Source organism: Nycticebus coucang, chromosome 12 (genome assembly GCF_027406575.1).
Source record: "Nycticebus coucang isolate mNycCou1 chromosome 12, mNycCou1.pri, whole genome shotgun sequence".
Classification (NCBI taxonomy): domain Eukaryota; kingdom Metazoa; phylum Chordata; class Mammalia; order Primates; family Lorisidae; genus Nycticebus; species Nycticebus coucang.
This window is the reverse complement of record NC_069791.1, coordinates 71054980-71075649: the sequence shown is the minus strand read 5'-3', so window position 1 is coordinate 71075649 and position 20670 is coordinate 71054980. Positions and strand designations below refer to the sequence as shown.

Here is a 20670-nt window from a genome sequence, read left to right as displayed (position 1 = left end):
GAAGTGCTTTTATTGGCAGTAGGACTGTACAAAAAATTCTCAGCTGGATGGGACACAGCAGTCACGAGTATAGGTGGTACCAAGAGTGAGGGAAGTAGACAGCTCAAAAGAAATCAACATCATCAGGGGCATCGAGATCGCGATACTCTACAATGGCCCTTGGGTCTCCACGAACCATCCTGAGAAAAGTAAACCAGGATGAGAGCTGAGGTTCCTGAAAGGCAGTTTGAAGAAGGCAGGAAAGCCTGGGTATCTTATCTCATTCTTACCTGTTTCGAGGTTTCCCCGGATAACCCCCCTGGCCTCGAAAGGCATCATAGTTCCCTCGGCCAGCACCATATGGGCCATGGGGGTACGGAGGCCCTCCTGTGGGGACTGTAGGGCGGACAGCACCAGCTTGAAAAAGATCCAAGTTGAGATGAAAAACTGTAACTTCAACTACATCCTAGCTGTTTTCTTCCTCCCAGCCCCACACAACCACCAAGGCATTTCATCTCCCTCTTATACTTACCTCCATACCCCAATATGGGGGGCCTGGGCTGACCATAGGGCATCAGACCCTGGGGAGTCTGGTGTGGGTAGGGGAGTCCTGGGGTCAGGCCTGGGGGGAGTACAACAGGAACAGGGACATGAATTACTGCGGGGGGGGGGTGAGGGGGGTGGTAGTAACAACAGACTACTTGGACTATGGCCTGAGGGTGGGGCAGAAACTGTTCAAGGGATGACAGGTTAAAGAGGAATAGGAGTCCCTGGGAGAAGGAACATGCAGACCCTCGTGGATCGTATCTTACTCTGGGCCGGGCCAGGTGGCTGTGCTGGCTTAATCTCAGGCAGAGCAGGCCGTTTGGCGTCAGTCAGGAAGTTGTTAAAAAAAGCCACCTCCTTTTTTACTTCCTCTATTTTCTCCGCATGCTTGTTGAAGATATGTTTGCGTACAAACTCAGGACCCTGGATGAAAAGAGATAATCAGGACAGGGCAAGTAATACGGGTTCTCTCATTCCCAGGCCCGACCTGGAAGGATCACCAGCCCACCCTTCTGCCATCAGGTAAGTGGTTTCTTCCCCACCCACCTCTCCCCAGGACCTTTAAGGGGCTTCCTATCTCAACCCCACCTCCTAACATTCTAACCCACTGATTCTCTAACATCCCAGACCTTGAATTTCTTGCCACTGAGAGGACAAAGCCACTTATCCTTGCCCAGTTCTTGGGTATTGGAGGTGACAAACTTTTCCACTTCCTGTTCTGGGTCTTTTCGACCCATCTTCTGGGCCTCTTCCTCTGAGAGAGACTCTCGAACACTTAATAGTGGAGTCAGCTTTTCCTCAAAAGTCTTCTGCCACTCCAGCACTGTGGTTTGGAAACAGAGGAAGGTTGGAGAAGGGAGCCAGAAGCAAGGATAGGAGTGGGGAGGGGACCAAAGGAGTGGCAAAGTACTGCCACCAGAGGCAGCCAGGGAAAAGGGAACCAGAATGGAATGGAGACCAGGAACTTACCTTCTCCGTGACTAATGCGGTTGGGTGGCATGGGCCCCCGAACATGGATTATGCCACAACGATTGGGCATTTCATCCTCATTGGGGTACTCGCAGGTGTTATAATAATCCAAGGAATGCACAATTCGCAAGTAGAGAAGGAGTTTGTCCAAAACCTAAGGAAGATTAGAAGCTCTTAGTTTCTTTTTCTTTTTTTTTGAGAAGAAGTCTCAAGCTGTTGCCCTGGGTAGAGTGCCTTGGCATCATAGCTCACAGCAACCTCCAACTCTCAGGCTCAAGAGATCCTCTTGCCTATTTTGCTGTTTTTAATAGAGACGGGGTCTCAACTCATGAGCTCAAGCAATCCACCCACCTCGGCCTCTCAGAGTGCTAGGATTACAGGCATGAGCCACCTTGCTTGGCTATTTTTCTTGAGATAGTTTCTTGGTTTGTTACCCTTGGTAGAGTGCCCTAGCATCATAGCTCACAGCAACCTCAAACTCTTGGGCTCAAGTGATTTTCTTGCCTCAGCTTCCCAAGTAGCTAGGACTACAGGCACCCACTACAACACCGAGCTATTTTTAGAGACAGGGTCTTGTTCTTGCTCAGGCTGATCTTAAACCCATGACCACAGGCAATCCGTCTGCTTGGCCTCCCAGAGTGCTAGGATTATACGTGTGAGCCACTGTGCCTAGCCCAGAAGCTCTTGGTTTCCTACTCTTGCCCCTTAGCCACCCTGAGCTGCACCCCATGTGCTGCTGGCACCTTGATCAGCTTCTCATCCCGCTCTACATTGATCTCAGCCGGGTTCCCTTCCTTAGGAGGCTCCTCTGGGGGGGCTCCCCCACTGCTCCCCAGCAGCTCCTCCTCTTCAGCACTCACTTCCTCAATCAGGTAGTCGGTAATATTCTTCAAGATTGGGTTCTGCGAGGGCAGGCTCTGACAAGAAGAGGAAAACCTAGGGTAGGTAACATAGGAACTAGTGCATTTGGAAAGGCAATTTGAGGGGCAAAGGAGTTCAGGGTTACCTTTCACCCCTTAGCATCTATCCTCATTTTATATTTATTCTACCCTAGCCCACAAAGAATTACTAACATCTGTTGTGCTGGAAGCTGGAAGAGGTAATACCCAGACAAGGAGGGGCAAACAAATGAGCAGGCAGGAGGATACAACGGTTCAGTGCTACAGATCAAGTGAGGTCAGAGGTGCCCCCAGCAGATGAGATGGTATCAGCTGCTTTTGAAAAAGTCCCATGGGGAGTCACTGACTGTTGGCAGGGGAGGGGTCCCCGGCTCGGAGGCCCAGAGCTGGGTCCTGTCATCCAGAGTATGGATCAGCTTGGCTGCCAGCTTGATGTCATTGCGCACAATCTGCTTGTGTTGGGTAATACCATTGATGTTACGGACACGACGAGTCAGGTCTCTGTTCACACCGGGACTCAGTTCACACTCCCGGAGCTGGAGAGAACACAGAATCAGATGCTACAACACTTGCCTAAGAAACAGCAGCTCAAAGACTGGCCCCATGTGAGAGCAAGAGAATGCTTAGGCTGTGAGCTCCCTGAAGACAGACAGGGACCAGACACATTTAATGTTTAGCCCTAGAGCCCAGCCCAGAGATAAGAGTAAATAATGGTTAACAACTGAACAGATTTGAAAGAAGGTGCAGAATGAATGGACCACCAAATGAACAGAGAAGTCCAAAGTCATGTAGTCATAGACAGCCACACTTTCTCTTCCCCAAGATAGTCCCATTCCAAGCACTCACTCGGATATTCTGCAAGTTCCAACAGATCTCTTTAATGTTAACACTGCGGTCAAAAGTCACCCAGCCACGACGGAAAAACCTACACAAGAAAGAAAATATCAGCACAATCCACAAGGGCGGTGGTATTGACCATTAACCTTCTCCTTTCATCTTCTCTCCAAGGTATGTAGTTCCTCACCTCCTCTCTGGCTGGGGTTCTGACAGTGCCACACGCATAAAGCCTGGATATCTTTTACAAAGCTGCAAGGAGAGAAAGAGAAACTCCACTTAGTGATTCAATGGAAACTACCTTTCTATCCTTCTCATCCTCAGGGAAAAACCCAATATGGGGCTGAAGAATGCCAGCACCTGAAAGCAAATGGCATAATAAAGACCAGCCCTTGAAGGGCATGGGCCGATGGGAAGAGGGCTTCCCTATTAAGTGAAATAGGGATATGTGTCAAAGGCAGTGCCAACTGCTTTCTCTCTACCTTTCCACCCCAAAGGAACATATCCTGGGTATGAGCCCTGGCCCTGAAGTTGATTTTTCCACTCACAGAAATGATTTCAGCCCTGGAGATGTTGGGTGCGATGTTACGCATGAAGAGAGAACAAGTCTTATGCAGGGGCCGAGGCTTACACTCCAGCCCTGCAGCATCCTTAGGCTTCTCCCTTTCTTCTTCCTTGGGCTTCTCCTTTTCCTTGAGTGCTTCTTCTATGCAGGAAGTGGTTAAGAGTTGGTGAATTTTTATTACTGATTTTGGTAGGAAGGAAAGAGAAGCTTTTACTGCCTCCCATCAGGGAAGTCTTTTCCTAAAAGCCACCCTCCCATCAATTTCACCAGCCTCTCACCTCTCCCACCCCCATGCAGTAGGAAGAGAAAATAAAACCTACCAGCCTCCTCCTTCTCCTCTTCAGCATGGCCACTCTCAGATTCAGACTCTGACTCAGACACACTACCTTCATCAAAGCTGTCATCACCACTGTGCTTCCTATTCCGCTTCTTGCTGCTCTGTGAAAGCCACAGCAAAAGGGATTAAGTCAGATAACCCAGACCCCAGCCCAACATTCTGACCCTAAGCAAGAAATGACTTACCTTTTTGGCCTCCTTCTCAGAGTCTTCTTTCTTCTCTTCTTTGTCCCCATCACCCTCAGATTTCTTAGTTTTATCATCATTAGAAGTATCATTTTCAGCCTATATGTAGAGAAAATTACGACGGATATCTATCTCCCCTTCAACTTTTATCAGAGGGCCCCCTTCCACCTTCCACAGCTGAGCCCAAAAGCATACCTTTCCCCCAGCCCAGCCTCCACACACAACCTCCTAGTTCCAGCTCCTTTGGCCCCACCACCAAAGATGCTCCATCCCTCCTAGACTCTCCGAGGCAGCATGTGGAGTCTCCATTTCTCAGACCTGTTTGCCATCTTCTTTCTTGTCGTCCTTATCATTGGCCTTGCGTTCTCCTTCCCCCAGCCCTGGTCCAGCTCGGCCTTCTTCTTTCTTGCTGGGCTCCCCAGGTTTCCCTGCCTGTTCCTCCTCCTCCTCCTGCTCCAGGATGCGAAGGTCATTCTCTGTACCTCCTTCCATTTTAATCACGGCTACCAATAAAGACAGCAAATGTCACAATCCAAAAGCCCTGGCTTCTATCAACCTGCTATTTCCCAACCAAGATCTTAGTTACCACGGGGGATCTTTAGGAACCCCCGTTCCTAAAGGGCCCAAATGTCTACCACCCCTCCAAATACACACACCTGCATCCAGCATCTTAATGATGGCATCAGCTTTGTCTATGTCCAAGAGAAGATTATCAAACCAGCCACTCTCCATGAGGGATAGGAATACCCTCAATCGGTTTTGCAGGGCCCCCCGGGCCTCCTGCCGACGCTTCCCCACCTCATCTGGGTGGTACTTAGACCGGAACCTGAAAAGGAAGTAGGTAGGGAAAGACAAAACAGTCAGTAGAGGCAAGGGCCAGGATGTGGGGCGGGGCCCAGAAAAGTCAAGGTATAGCTCCCATCCTCTCATACCCACTAAAGTTCATAAAAGCAGAGAGATAAGGGGATAGGGGTGCACTAGAACCACCCAACACCCTAAAAGGAACCAGAGGTTGTGCTCTGAGAAGATGTTGGGGAGAACAAGGAATTAAGAGACTTGGGAAGACCAGTGACTACAGGGGGAAGCCAGGGCTAGGGAGACAGATTTATCACCCTAAGTCTCTGGGAACACTAACATAGAAAGATGTTTCCCACAGCTTCAGAGAGGAAGACTCAGGATAATAGGCCCTGAAAGAAGCTCCCTCTCCTTGCCAACCCCAAACTATAGTCATTAAAAGAACTGTTCCCACCAATTCCCTCCACCCCTAGGTGGAAGACAGAGGGAAACCTGAAATGCACCAGATAGGAAAAGCCAAAAGGCAGGACACCTCTCTCCCCCCTTGGGAAGAAAAGCAAGATGGTGAAGGGTTAGGGAAAGACCAAAGGGAGAAACTGAAGTGCCCTTACAGCCTCAGAAACTGCCCACAGGGATAGAGAAAGGAGAGGGTTAAAGGATTAAAATGGAATATAAATAAAACATTTCAAGTAGGACCTCCAGGGGAAAAAAAACAGAAGAAATCAGGAGTATGAGAAAAAGGAGAAAAGATAGGAAAAGGAAAGTGTGAGGAAAGTCCCAGAAATCAAAAACAAAGGGAAAAACTTAAAGATTAGACAGAGAAACTGGGGGGAAAAAAAGGAAGGTAGGAAGTGTTAGGCAGGGAGCAAGAATAGGAAGAGAAAAAAAGGAAAGGTACATAGAGATTTAAGACAAAGACATAGAGAGCAATTAGAAAGAGGGGACAGCAAAGACAGCAGAATAGAATCACAAGTGGAGTGTGAGAGGAAAGGAAAGCCGCAGGCATCACCTCCAGGATCTTTACCTTGGCCGCTTGGTCAAACAGAGCTCAAGATTTAACTAGCGGTGCCCAGGGCCCATGCTGGCTGGTGGGCCACCGGCTGGCTCCTGGCTGGGGCGCCCGGCCCAGATGCCCCACCCCTGCGGGACTCCGCAGTGGGGGCCCTGACTGACTAACTGCCTGAGCAATCACATTCAGCTAAACTGCTGCATTGTGCACAGCAGTACCCTGCCTATCTGCCTGGCCGGGGCAGCGCGGCTCAGCCCAGGGGCTCATGTATGGGCTGGGTATGGTGGGGGTGGAGGTGGGTTTGCTCCGAGCTCCGTCGATGAGCGGGTGTAGTTCCCAGTTCTGGCTCTTTTCAAGGAGGAGGAGCAGAAAGAGGATGAGGAGGAGGAGCAGGAAGGGGGGAAAAGATGGTTGATTAAAATTAAAACATCCACAAAAGGAAAAAAAATTAAAATTTTTTTTCTGTCAAACGACCCTCAGATCTTTGCTTTTCTCGTCTGGATTCACTCGTTGCTTTTGGGAGGAAGCCACAGCCACACAGGGTCCTGGCAATCAATCAGGAAGGACAATGACCCATACCAGCAAGTGGGAAACAGTTTGCTGCTCCAAGAGGCCAGGTGGCTCTGGCCAGTGGCCTGGAGGTGTCCCACTCTCTGAGGACAGCAGGGAAGGGAATTGGGGTGGGAGCCGTGGCAGCCATTGAAGGAAGACCCCATCAGCCATTGCTGTTATACTTCCCATCCCCCGCCCCCAGGAAGTTCCAGATAAGGGAAATGGGAAGAGGACAGGGCTGCAGCTCCACTGGCGGAGCCAGGGGACACATGCCAAGGAAAAGGTAGTGGGGGTAGTGGGGGCACTCACCACTCCTCATCTTTATGAGCCAGAAAGAAATCCTGCATCTGCTGCCTGCGAAAATCCAGCTTATAGTCATTATACCGCTTGACTGCCTCCGTCTCATCCACAGAGTCATCCAATGAAAGGAGAAACTCCTTGAAGGTCTTCATCACTGGTGGTGGCACACCCAGGTCGATCTCTGCGATGCTGCCCAGCCTAGGAGCCAAGTCAGGAAGTCTTTATTGTGGAGGAAGAAGGGGATGGGGGGACTAACGTAGCCAGCTGCCTCCTCCTTTTGCCCAACATGGACATTAGCCCAAGCACCAACTGCTACCAAACCACATGCACTGCTGTGTGCCTAACCTACTGCCTGGGTCCAGTCATGGCCTTCAGCAACCCCAAGCCCTCCCCAAAGCCTACCAACTCCCTCTTCCCAAGAACCCTGAAACCCCAGGTCTTTACCTGGCCTGGATGGGCAGTACATGGTGCTGCATGATGTGGACATCTGGGTGGCCCCAGGGCTGAGGGGGGCCATAAGTTGGGCCCCCACCCCCCCCAGCATAGGGCATCTCATAGCCACTGTGGTATGGGTCAGAGCTGTGCTCATCCCTGAGGGTGGGGGACACAAAAGTCAGACAGAGAAGGGAATCATCTCTCCAGAGCACGAAGGTGAATCAGAGGGAGGAGTATACATAGCATGTGGTCTCTCACTCAAGGGTTTAAAGGGACAAAGAAAAATGGGTGTATGGGAAATCTGAGAAAAGAAAAGGATCAAGGTTTTAGCAGCAGAGATGAGGGAAGAGAGCTGAGGCCCTGGTGGAATTGAGACTAAGGAGAATAAAGAGGTAGAAACTATTGCCATCTCACCAGTCTCGCCTCATGCGCTTCTGTGGGGGGCTGAGTTCATGGCGGGGAGGTGAGAAGCGCTCTCTACGATTCCGGTCGTAATCTCGATATTCACCCCTACTGCGGCGCTCACGGCCCCGGTCCCATTCTCTGTGGGAGACCCACATTAGTAATCCTCTACTAGGAGATTGTCAAAACTGAGCCTTTGAATACCCCTACTATGGGCACAAACTTGTCTCCCTCCTCCCTGCTTCCCACACTCAGTTATTATCAACTTACCACTGTCTACCCACTTACCTAGCATCACCCTCACACCAATTTGCTATTATCCAGTTAACCCTCTACCTCAAAGCCTATCAAAGGTGTCCTCTTCTTTGCTAGCCCCAAAAACTCAGCCCTAGTCTTTGCCCTTGTCATTTCTCCTGTAACTTCAGCATTGGTTATTTGCCTGCCTCTGGTCTTACCTTACCTCTTCTACCCTACTGTCAAGGAAAGCGGTCTCAAACACAAATCTAATCATGTCATGCCCCTGCATAAATGCCAGTAAACAACATCATTCAAAACTCTGGTTCCTAGCCCAGCATGGTGGCTCACACCTATAATCCTAGCACTCTAACAGTCTGAGGCAGTGGACTACCTGAGCTCAGGAGTTGGAGATCAGAGCAAGAGCTACTAAAAATAGGAAAAAAAAACTAGCCAGGAATTGTGGGCACCTGTGGTCCCAGCTACTAAGGAGTCTAAGACAAGAGGATCACTTGAACCCAAGCATTTGAGGTTGCTGTGAACTACGATGCCATGGCACTCTACCCAAGGTGACAGAGTGAGATTCTGTCTCAAAAAAAGAAAACAAACAAACAAAACTTTAGTTCCTAGCTGTTGCTCCAGCTTCCCCATCAGTCACCAGCCACCCCCAACCCATATTAACAACAACAGTAAAACCCCTTTGCTTAAACCCAATGGTTTTTGAACTTTTTGGTCTCAGAATCTCCACATGCTCTTAAAAATTACTGAAGACACCAAAGAATTTTTGCTTATGGGTAGTATATCTATCAATACTTAACTATATTCAAAACTAAAACAGAAAATTTCAATACCTATTAATTTTTTTTTTTTTTTTTTTAAACAAAGTCTCACTCAGTGGCCTGGGTATATAATGCCATGGTGTTAGAGCTCACAGCAACCTCATTTGATCAGGTTCAAAAGATCTCCCTGCCGGGCGGCGCCTGTGGCTCAGTGAGTAGGGCGCCGGCCCCATATTCCGAGGGTGGCGGGTTCAAACCCAGCCCCGGCCAAACTGCAACAAAAAAATAGCCGGGCGTTGTGGCGGGCGCCTGTAGTCCCAGCTGCTCGGGAGGCTGAGGCAAGAGAATCGCGTAAGCCCCAGAGCTGGAGGTTGCTGTGAGCCATGTGACGCCACGGCACTCTACCGAGGGCGGTAAAGTGAGACTCTGTCTCTACAAAAAAAAAAAAAAAAAAAAAAAAGATCTCCCTGCCTCAGCCTCCATAGTAGTTGGAACCACAGGTACCTACCACAACACCTGGCTAATTTTTCTATTTTTAGTAGAGACAGGGTCTTGCTCTTGCTCAGGCTGGTCTCTAAATCCTGAGCTTAAGCGATCTACCCACCTTGGCCTCCCAGAGTGCTAGGATTACAGGTGAGCCACCATGCCTGGCCAATACATATTAATTTTAACACAATTATTACTGTGCAAGTTGTATTTAACTCACAGTACTTTTGAGCCCAGGGCTTTGTGACGCATATAGAATTGGTAGATAGGTGGAAGGTCCACAGCATGCCTGCACAAATGTGAAACCTCTGCTCATTGTTTTTGCTGTCAGCCAGCACCTCTTCCCACACCTACTTCCAATTTCTCCTTGAGTGGGGCTCTAAGGCTCTTTGAATATGACATTGTTGCACATACTTTAAGCGGTATGATTCAGAGGTCACCATCCAATGCCACCCAAGATCCCCTCCAGACACAACTAAATTACTTGTGGAATGACAAAAGATTCAAGTCTCAAGCTCACACCTGTAATCCTAGCACTCTGGGAGGCCAAGGAGGAAGATTGGAGGATTACTTGAGCTCAGGAGTTGGAAACCAGCCTGAATAAAAACAACACCCCAACTCTACTAAAAATAGAAAAAATAAACCAGGCATTGTGGCAGGTGCCTGTAGTTCCAGCTACTCAGGAGGCCGAGGCAGGAGGATCACTTAAACCCAGGAGTTTGAGGTCGCTGTAAACTAGGCTGATGCCACAGCACTTAAGCCTGGGCAACAGAATAAGACTCGGTCTCCAAAAAGAAAGACTCAATTCTCAGAAACAAATAAGTATGCTGTGAATCACACATAACTCATATGGCATGTAATATAAGAACTGACTCTAGCACCACATGAGTTGCACATAATTCATGCACAGAAAACAATAAAAGGGTGGCGCCTGTGGCTCAAAGGAGTAGGGCGCCGGTCCCATATGCTGGAGGTGGCAGGTTCAAACCCAGCCCCGGCCAAAAACTGCAAAAAAAAAATAAAAACAATAAAAAATATCAAACTTTTCATTAAATTTACAAGATCAATTTGAAGGCCAGGCAAGATGGCTCATGCCTGTTATCCTAGCACTCTGGGAGGTCGAGGCAGATAGATTACTTGAGCTTAGAAGTTGGAGACCAGCCTGAGCCTGAACCAGATCCCATCTCAAAAAACAGCCAGGCATGGGCGGCGCCTGTGGCTCAGCGGGTAGGGTGCCAGTCCCATATGCCGGAGGTGGCGGGTTCAAACCCAGCCCTGGCCAAAAAAAAAAAAAAAAAAAAAAACAGCCAGGCATTGTGGCAGGCACCTGTAGTCTCAGCTACTCAGGAGGCTGAGCAAAGAGAATCACTTGAGCCCAAGAGTTTGAAATTGCTGTGAGCTTTGATGCCACAGCACTCTACCAAAAGTGAAAAGTAAGAACTGTCTCAAAAATAAGAAAAAAGAAAAAAAAAAAACAAGAATCGTTTTGTTTTCCAAGTTTTTCTTTTTTTCAAGACAATCTCACTATGTCACCCTCCATAGAGTGCCTAAGCCTCACAGCAACCTCAAACTCTTGGTCTTAAGCGATTCTCTTACCTCAGCCTCAGCTGGGACTACAGGCCCACCACAATACCCAGCTATTTTGTTGTTGTTATTGTCACTGTTTTTTAGTAGGCCCGGGCCAGGTACGAACCCACCTGCCTGGGTGTATGTGGCCGGCACCCTAACCACTGAGCTATGAGCACCAAGCCTGTTTTCCAAGTTTTCATTCTGTTTTTGTAATAAAACACCATGGCCCCAAGAAAAAAGAATTATTTTCTAGTGTGGCAATCAATGTGTTAAAATTATCCATTAATTACATGTTTTTAAGAAAAGTGACTATTTTCCAAAAAAAAATTTTGGTAAGAAAAGTAGCATTGTTGTTACTTTTTTTTTTTTTTTTGAGACAGTCTTATTTTGTCACCCTTGGTAGAGTGCCATGGCTTCATAGAACACAGCAACCTCAAACTCCTGGGCTCAAGTGATACTGTTACCTCAGTTTCTCTATTTTTTTTTTTTTTGTAGAGACAGAGTCTCACTCTATTGCCCTTGGTAGAGTGCCGTGGCCTCACACAGCTCACAGCAACCTCCAACTCCTGGGCCCAAGCGATTCTCCTGCCTCAGCCTCCCGAGTAGCTGGGACTACAGGCGCCCGCCACAACGCCCGGCTATTTTTTGGTTGCAGTTTGGCCGGGGCCGGGTTTGAACCCACCACCCTCGGCATATGGAGCCGGCGCCTTACCGACTGAGCCACAGGCGCCGCCCCTCAGTTTCTCTATTTTTAGTAGAGATGCGGTCTTGCTCTTGCTCAGGCTGGTCTCGAACTCCTAAGCTCAAGCAATTCACGGAACTTGGCTTCCCAGAGTGCTATGATTACAGGCGTAAGCCACCATGCCTGGCCCTGTTTTTACATTGTTATGTATCTCTTCAAGACCTAGCTTAATAGAAGATAGCTTCTACAGTCAATCTGTTGATAGTTGTTTTGGTTGAAAAAATATGAAGAATGGGCGGCGCCTGTGGCTCAGTGAGTAGGGCGCCGGCCCCATATACCGAGGGTGGCGGGTTCAAACCCGGCCCTGGCTAAACTGCAATCAAAAAAATAGCTGGGCGTTGTGGCGGGCGCCTGTAGTCCCAGCTACTCGGGAGGCTGAGGCAGGAGAATCGCTTAAGCCCAGGAGTTGGAGGTTGCTGTGAGCTGTGTGAGGCCACGGCACTCTACCGAGGGCCATAAAGTGAGACTCTGTCTCTACAAAAAAAAAAAAAAAGAAAAAATATGAAGAAAATCTGGCTTTACACTACTATATAGCTATAAAAAGGAATAAATAGCCTTTTCCAATGACTATGGATATTCTCTTTTGATACCAAACTCAACCAGGTGGCTAGGTGTCTGTACCTCAATGGTTAGAACACCAGCCACATACACTGGCTGGTGGGTCTGAACCCAGCCCGGGTCTGCTAAACAACAACGACAACTACAACAAAAAAATTGCCAGGTGTTATGGCAGACACCTGTAGTCCCAACTACGTGGGAGGCTGAGGCAAGAGAATCACTTAAACCCAAGAGTTTGAGGTTGCTATAAACTGTGACACCACGGCACTGTACTAAGGAACAACATAATGAGACTCTGTCTTAAAAAAAAAAACAAAAAAAACTCAACAAGGGGTGACTCAAGCAGCTAAGGCACCAGCCACATACACCTGAGCTGGGGGGTTCGAATCCAGCCCAGGCCTGCCAAACAATGATGGCTGCAACCAAAAAATAGACAGGCATTGTGGTGGGCGCCTATAGTCCCAGCTACTTGGGAGGCAGAGGCAGGAGAATCGCTTGAGCCCAGGAGTTGGAGGTTGCTGTGAGCTGTGATGCCACAGCACTCTACCCAGGGCAATAGCTTGAGGCTCTGTCTCAAAAAAAAAAAAAAAATCCTCAACAAGGGATAGTTCTAACCAAAACTCAACAAAAGTTAGTTTCTAGGGCAGAGCCTATGGCTCAAAGGAGTAAGGCGCCGGCCCCATATGCTGGAGGTGGTGGGTTCAAACCCAGCCCCAGCCAAAAACTACCAAAAAAATAAATAAATAAATAAACAAAAGAGTTAGTTTCTAAAAGGCCAGTTGGGGGCCCAGTTCCATGAATCATGCCTGTAATCCTAGTACTTTCAGAAGCCGAGGCAGGAAGCTTGCCTGAAACCAGGGATTCAAAACCAACCTGAACAAAGTAGTGAGACCCTGTCTCTACTAAAAAGTAAAAAACAAAAACAGCAACAACAAAAAAAAAAAACAGCTGGCACAGTGCTGCCCACCTGTAGTCACAGCTATAGCTACTCTGGAGAGTGACAGAGGAGGAGCACTTGAGCCCAGGAATTTGAAGTTGCAGGGAGTTAAGAAGTCACTACTGCACTATAGTCTGAGCAACAGAACAAGACCTTGTCTCAGAGAAAAAAAAGGGGGAGGGGGCTCCTAGTTGGAATGTTCAATCCAAAATTGGGGCAGCACCTACGGCTCAGTGAGTAGGGTGCCGGACCCACATAACAAGGGTGGCAGGTTCCAACCTGGCCCTAGCCAAACTACAACAAAAAAATAGCCAGGCGTTGTGGAGGGCAACTGTACTCACAGCTACTTGGGAGGCTGAGGCAAGAGAATCGCCTAAGCCCAAGAACTGGAGTTTGCTGTGAGAGGTGGCCACTGCCCAAGGGGAGAAACTGAAACTCTGTCTCAAAAAAAAGAAGTGCCAAAATTGTATCAGTGTTCAATTCATACTTTGCTGTGTTCAACTCTATTGTTCTATCTTGTTCTTTGAATGAATCTCAGTATGTCATACAATACCAAAATATATTCATCAGCATCACTACCCATGTCATCAGAAAAGTCTTTAGTACTGAGAAGCTCTCAAACTCACATTGATAGATAAAAGTTTTCCAAAATTTTAATCTTTACTAGAAAGTTCTACTTCATTGGCAACAAACACTGACAGCTTTCCTTGAAGTAGCAAGTTCTCTTAATTCATTTTCAAGAAGACATCTGCCAAACACCCAAGTATGAACAACCACTTTGACACTTATTCAAGTAAAAATGGCATCCTATGGAAAAAGCCAGTTTCAGCTCAAACTCAGTCACACAGAGGCTCTTATTTAAAGTACCACTGACTGGGTGGCGCCTGTGGCTCAGTCGGTGAGGCGCCGGCCCCATATACCGAGGGTGGCGGGTTCAAACCCTGCCCCGGCCAAACTGCAACCAAAAAATAGCCAGGCGTTGTGGTGGGCGCCTGTAGTCCCAGCTACTTGGGAGGCTGAGGCAAGAGAATCGCTTAAGCCCAGGAGTTGGAGGTTGCTGTGAGCTGTGTGAGGCCACGGCACTCTACCGAGGGCCATAAAGTGAGACTCTGTCTCTACAAAAAAAAAATAAATAAATAAAGTACCACTGACTTCTATATGCAGTAGACGTGCTTTATGCATACTTGTTTCATCACATGTACTGAAAAGATGAGAGTCTAACTTAATAAATCAAGGACAGTAAGTGAAACATTTTTTTTTCCTTAACTCTTTGGTGTCACATTCTGGATCTGTGCTAAGGCACGAGCAGTTTTATCCATCATTGCTAGAGCACCACCAATGCAAATGTCAACACCATGGAAACGATGACACCTAAGCATAACCATAAAATATAAATTTAGCTTTGCATATCTCCTAGGGTCTATGGACATTTTGAGAACTAAACTGGGAAAATATACATACATTCTTTTCGGCACATAACACGTCCACAACTCTAAGCTGTTCACATCATCCATGTCTAGGAAATTCCTACTCATCTCTCCAAGTCTAGCCTAGTGTCACTTTCCTGTAGCTCTGACACACCATCTCCTCTACCCTGAGAACCTGTCCCTCAACACAACCATCTTCATGATGACCTCTTAAAAACACTCATTTACAGATCACCCAAGGCCATTCTGATCCCCTTGCCAAACCCACAGTGTAAGATTCTAAAGCCAGTAACTACATCTCATAATTAACCCAATTAGCACTGTCCAAAGAACTCTGAGGCAAAATGATGACAAGAAATTCAATCATATGTCAAGTCAGATCGATTCTATATTGCTACTTTTTTCCTGAAGCAATCTTTTGGAAGTACAATTTACTAACAAAATGCCTACTTTTAGTGTATGTATAAATAGTACTTTTTGCATACTTAAAACTCTCTCTTAGCTCTATTGCTGTGATCCTCAGGGCATTTCAAAAATCAGGCCATAGGTAGTACTTGGGCCAACAGCAAATAGGTTGAATGACAGGAGGAAGTAGTCAAATAAGCGATTTCATAGGGTTCACCCTAATAAAATTACAAGGGAAAAGCAATGAGGGTGGAACAGAACGGGGAAAAAAAGGAGCAAGATTAAGTTTAAAACTCAAAAGTCTCACCGGTCATTCCAATCGTCCCCTCGACGTCGTTCATCTCTCTCGCGGGAACGGTCGTAGTCGCTGCGCTCTCTTCTAAACTTGTCCCTGCGCCTTCGATCATACTCGTCATCACTGTCACCCATGGCGCGGTCTGAAAGGGCCTGGGGTCCAGGAAGAGGTGGTCAGGGTGCTGAACAAGGACCAGCGAAGTAAAGGATCGTCCCTCAGGACAGCACGCCTGCCTCTCCCCGACCCGCACGGCCGCTGCATCCGCCATCCCCGCCGAAGGATGGCTCCGATACTTCTACTCGTAGCAAAGGCCTCCAAGCCCACCCCAGTCGGCCCCCGGGCTCCTTTCCCTCAGGCCTGCACCAACAAGGCCCCCAGGCTCATCCCCTGCCCCACCTGAGAGGGGTGGCAACCGTTGGATTCGCTCTTGGGTGGACTTGTTTTGAGATGCCCTGGGTGTCCGGCGAGACTAGGTCCACGAAGACGCTAAGAGGGAGACGTGGGGCGCTCAGCAAGGGGGCCGAAGAGAGGCCAAAAACGTAGGATAACCGGGGACTAGTGTTCGCGCGCGCCCTGGTCGCGCTGCGCCTGCGTCGCACGCAGAACTGGGCCTTCGAAGAACAAATCTCCCCCCTAGCAGACGGAACTGGAACTTAAGTCTCGAGCGAACTGCTGGGAGAACAGGGAGTGATGGGAAAGGGCGGGGACACGGAAGTCTCGCGCGCTTTCTGGGACAAGACCTGCAGGCGGCGAATAACTACGGGAGCCGACATGGACCTAGCGAACCCTCTGGGAGCGCTGGAAGCGCATTCTCGGACCGGCAGTGATGGCTTCGCACCTTCGGATATACCCAGTCAGAGCCAGTTCGCAACCAGCCGTTTCCTCCACAGATCCTCTGCTTGGAGTACCTCCTGACCTTGTCGGGGATGATTTCGCCCCCTTCTTGTCCAGGGTATGGGCTTGGGGAGCGCCGGCGTTCAGGAGGTGGAAGGTAGAAGCAACCATCTTAAAACATCTCCCACCATTTTCTGCTCCCACCAATGTGCCTGCAAAACCCATTGTTCCTGTTCTTCTTTGACAAAGGGCCCCCATTTTTAAGCAAAAGGAACAGATCTCAGTTTTAAACCCCAGCTATTACTTGGATGAGATAGGCTGGCTGTAGGTTAAGGTCCCGAGCAATTGACAGGATCTGGCTTTCCCCAGGTTAAATAAATGTGCAACCCCTCACACACACCCACCTGGTTAACACTAAATCCCTTCTCAATGAAATATGAGACTTAAGACTAGAAAGTGCTGCAGCCATGGTCGCAGCACTGAAAGGAGGGTATCTTCAGACAAAACTACGTTTAAAAGTGTAGTTATGGGTGGTGCCTGTGGCTCAAGGAGTAGGGCGCCGGCCCCATATACCAGGGGTGGAGGGTTCAAGCCTGGCCCCGGCCAAAACTGCAAAAAATAAATAAATAAGTAAATAAAATAAATTAAATAAATAAAAGTGTAGTAGAGTTTGGGGAAAAAAACTGCTGTACCAGAGCTAAGACCCCGGGCCCACGTTGTGATCTTGGCTCTGCTATTCAAGAACCATGCAATCTGGGAAAGTCACTTCTCAGTTCTGGCATTCTTACGTGTAAAAGTGCACATAATAACAATTTTGCTTATGGTGGGCTACTGTGAGAATCATGACACAAGAAACTTTAAAGTGTTTGTAAACTCTTGAGAAATTATTATTTCATGATTGGAAAAAGAAGACAACATTTGGTGACAAAGTTATAAAGGTAGATGTAAGGGAGAGTGATGATGGGAACTGAGAATGCAGCAGATTCTTCCAGTAAGACTCAGCAGTCAGTGGTGACGGTGGCTGAGAGCTCTTGGATGCGCCAGGCACTGCAAGCCTTGCATAAAATGTGCCCATCCAGCGGGTAGCAGCCCTGACATTCGCCCTCAGAGGAAAGCAGCAGCCCACACTCCTGTTGGGAAAGAAACAACAGCATTCTATCAGCCGCAGACCCCTGAGTTCCTCTTCCCTTCTGTTATACCCAGCACCCCAGATACTGTGGGCCCTTTGCTCTTGCCCAGGTCCTCTGACCTCACATTTGTAACAGCCAATGTGAAAACTGCGATCCAGAGCAACAATTCTCACAGTCTCCTCCTGACCTGGCTCAGGCATGATGGCCCCACCGCACACTGAGCATCGTGGGGCAAACTTCCTGGGGTGGAAGGGAACCAAGAAGGCTGTCAAGGGACCAAAAATGGGAGCCCAGAGAAGGTGGGAGGCAAGAGGGAATGGAAGAGGCTAGAGGTATCTGGCCCCGGTCTTGGGGAAGGGATGATGTCAAAGATAATCAGGGAAGATCAGGGGTTGGAAATAGGATGGAACAGTCTGAGGCATGAATGAGGGATGAGGGAGGAAGAAAAGGTCACACATTCTGGCAGGGGCCAGGCCAGACCTGTGAAAGTCCTCAATGCAATGGATCTGGCTGGTGGCATCCACTGTGAAGGGGATTCCGTCAAGACCACGGTGACACACCACACAGGTGAAACAGCCAGGGTGGTAGGCCTTCCCCATAGCCCGCAGGATCCGGTCCAGTATGGGTTGGGAGCATGTGGCACATTTCTCCAGAGTAGCCTGGAGGAAGGAGGGCACAAGGTTGGGAAGAGGGAGCTACATAGCCTCCTACACATAACATTTAACTTCTGAGCTTCAGGGGTATTATGAAATTTAATGCATTCCTTTAAAATGCCTCATACTTATAAGGAGCTATGTCCTTCCCCTCTAGCAGCATTGAGCTACTTGCTGAATTCTCCCTCCATTTTTTTTGAGACGGAGTCTCACTGTGTCAGCCTTGGTAATGTGCCATGGTGTCACAGCTCACAGCAACCTCAAACTCTCGGGCTCCAGTGATTCTCTTGCCTCAGCTTCCCAAGTAGCTGGGACTATAGGTGCCCGCCATAACAGCCAGCTATTTTTTTTTTGTTGTAGTTGTCATTGTTGTTTAGCTGGCCTAGGCTGGGTTCAAACCCACTAGCCAGGTGTATGTGGCCAGTACCCTAGCCACTGAGCTACAGACGCTGAGCCAATTCTCTTCTTGAACATCAGTTTGGATAACCCAGCTTCAAGCCTTTTATCTCTTTTGGGCTTGGACACCTAATTCCCACTTTGGATGGAAGCCCCCTGGTACCTTCTGCTGACTCCAGCCCCTAGCCCCAACCACTCACCACGTAACAGCTCTCACAATATGCCCTCCTCTCCACAGCGTAGAAATGCTGGCCCCGGAGCTGGGCCCGGCACGTAGAACACACAAAGCAGCCAACATGGAATATACGGTCAAGGGCCACAACCCCAGCCCCATCCCCGACCACATCTTCTCCACAGCCACCACACCGGCCTGGGGGCAAGGAGGGACAGGGTCAACTACCTGCTGTCTACACTGACTCCCACCCTACCCACAGAGTCAGCTCACCAAAGTAATCCCCACTGGGCGGGTGGTTCATGTCATGCACCAGCTTTTTGGTCAACCTCTCCAGCTCCTCCTCAGGAGGCTGGCTCAGGGGGACCTGGAAGGTGGCAGTCAAGGAGTTGGTCACTTCTAGCTCCAGATGCTATGGGTCACCTTGAGGGTAACCAGGCAATTTAAACAAGAAAGTTCATCTGAGAACATCTCAACCCAAGCCCCAGTGGGCAGTGCTAGCTCTTTCCCCCTGTGTTTCCTGACCTGCTTCCCACCCCAGATCTCTGACTCTGCTCAAAAAACAGCCCCCTAAAACATCATCCCCATTCCACCCAATCAATGTCCATTTGAATGTGAAGACCCAAAATCTCTGTCCCCCAGACTTACCTGGGGCCCATGTCCACCTCCTCTTCCTCTTCCTCTAGGGCCAGAGACACCAGACGCCTCCTCTTTAGTCCCTGGCCCTGGCTCTCGTTGGCTCCTATAGCCAGCCCCCCAGGCTTCACCTCGGCTTGGGAGAGGAAAGGGGGGGCCTGGGAGGGGCCCAGAAGCCTGAGAGGCCCCCCGCCTGGGTGGGCCACAGCCTCTCACTGGTTGTGCCACCTTCACTTGCACAGGGAAGGCCGGGCCAGCAGGGGTGCTGGCAGTAGCGTAGGAGGCTGGAGTGGGGCTCCCATAGGGGGATGCTGGGAGCGGCAGGGGTGGAACCCCACCTCCATTTAGTTTCAAGGAGCCAGAGCGGTAAGCAGGAGGCTGAGGGGGTTCATAAGCCTGGGGAAAAATGCAGGCCAGAAGGCATAAGCATGGCCCATTACAGGACCCATGTTCCTGAAAATCATCCCATGTGTGCCTCTCAGGGAAGGACAGGTTTTTGACAAGGTCCCATCCTCCAGTAATCTCTTGCGGCCCACGCTTCCTCCAAGCCGGGCTGAACACCACTACGTGGAAGGAGGTGGAAGTAAGGGTGGCCTGGAACCCAGAAGCCAGAGGGAGTAGGCTGGCGAGTAGAGGCAGGACGGGGAGTTACCTGTCGGTCTGGTCTCCTAGGTGTGTGACCACGACCTCCGTTGAGCTCAGCCAGCATGCTGGTCAGCAAGTCTATCTCAGCATCCAGACTCCCTGGGCGCAGACCCCCTCTTTCTGGGGGCAGCCCCTAGGTATGGAGCCAGAGCAGAAAGGATGCAAATCACTGTCTCCTCGCCTGCCCAGGTCCCCCTCATATTCGCCTCTAGGGGACCCCACACACCCCACCTGCAATCTCAGCTCTCACCTGTGGCCGCTGGGGAACTCCATGGGACTCCACCCAGGCCGGCCCCCGATCCTCTGGCACCCCTGGGGCCTGGTAACACTGCTCAGATGGGAGGGGGCAAAAATTGACCCTCGGATGGGGCTGGAGTGCTGGGGTGAGAGAAGAAAGACCTAGATGGGAGTGGGGGCGGAGACGCGGGGTGAATGCTGCCCTCCTGGCCCCTCCACCCTCCTCTCCTCAATCTTGTGTCCCTGATGGGGCAGGATGCACCAAGGCCACAAGAGGGCTCCGGCAGCTGGTACCCCTGGCCTGGGCGAGAGGCGGCTTCTGGGCTCCAGAGAGCTGCTTACCGGCTCCGGAGGCTGGTGGCGGCCCCGGGGCGCCTCGGGGGAGCGCTCTCCCCTGAGGGACTCTGGCAGGCTCTGGCTGCTTCGGGGGGAGCCAGGTGGGCCCCGACATGGCCCAGAACGGGGAAACTTCAGACAGCGGTCTGGGCCGAGTCTCTGGCCTGCACTACCTCTACCGTCCTGCACCTCGTTTGGGACTCCAGGAAAGAAAGTTTTTCTGGCTTTTTTTCCTTCCCTTCCTCCCCAAATTTTGGGGACGGCCACGCCCCCTGTGACGTCACTGCATTCCTGGGGGAGAGTCACGTGGCACCCTTGGCCCTAAACTGCCGTCCCTCCCCCAAGTCGGCCCCCTCCTGCGAGAGGAGAGGGCTCTCCAAGTGGACTAGGCC

At 49.8% G+C, this 20670-nt stretch overlaps 2 protein-coding genes across 4 annotated transcripts; both read right to left on the bottom strand.

Moving 5' to 3' along the window:
• Window positions 1-15918, bottom strand: SRRT (serrate, RNA effector molecule). 2 transcript variants are annotated; one of them, XM_053554728.1, is made up of 20 exons: window positions 15636-15918; window positions 15252-15391; window positions 7820-7948; window positions 7415-7561; window positions 6980-7168; window positions 4971-5140; window positions 4633-4817; window positions 4315-4413; window positions 4113-4230; window positions 3776-3933; window positions 3418-3479; window positions 3240-3318; window positions 2741-2929; window positions 2238-2411; window positions 1495-1648; window positions 1155-1348; window positions 792-948; window positions 512-601; window positions 270-396; window positions 1-179 (listed from the first exon to the last, which is right to left on the bottom strand). In XM_053554728.1, the coding sequence occupies exons 2-20, from the start codon at window positions 15371-15373 to the stop codon at window positions 104-106; spliced, it is 2619 nt and encodes an 872-aa protein (XP_053410703.1). In that variant the 5' UTR covers window positions 15374-15391; window positions 15636-15918; the 3' UTR covers window positions 1-103. The 2 variants fall into 2 exon arrangements, with proteins under 2 accessions (XP_053410703.1, XP_053410702.1); XM_053554727.1 differs by having other exon boundaries at window positions 512-613; window positions 15636-15917.
• Window positions 15919-16938: 1020 nt separating this feature from the next.
• On the bottom strand, window positions 16939-20645 carry TRIP6 (thyroid hormone receptor interactor 6). 2 transcript variants are annotated; one of them, XM_053556868.1, is made up of 9 exons: window positions 20285-20645; window positions 19956-20083; window positions 19713-19838; window positions 19073-19456; window positions 18698-18791; window positions 18453-18622; window positions 17684-17862; window positions 17323-17443; window positions 16939-17203 (listed from the first exon to the last, which is right to left on the bottom strand). In XM_053556868.1, the coding sequence occupies exons 1-9, from the start codon at window positions 20391-20393 to the stop codon at window positions 17072-17074; spliced, it is 1443 nt and encodes a 480-aa protein (XP_053412843.1). In that variant the 5' UTR covers window positions 20394-20645; the 3' UTR covers window positions 16939-17071. The 2 variants fall into 2 exon arrangements, with proteins under 2 accessions (XP_053412843.1, XP_053412844.1); XM_053556869.1 differs by lacking the exon at window positions 17323-17443.
• Window positions 20646-20670: the final 25 nt, after the last annotated feature.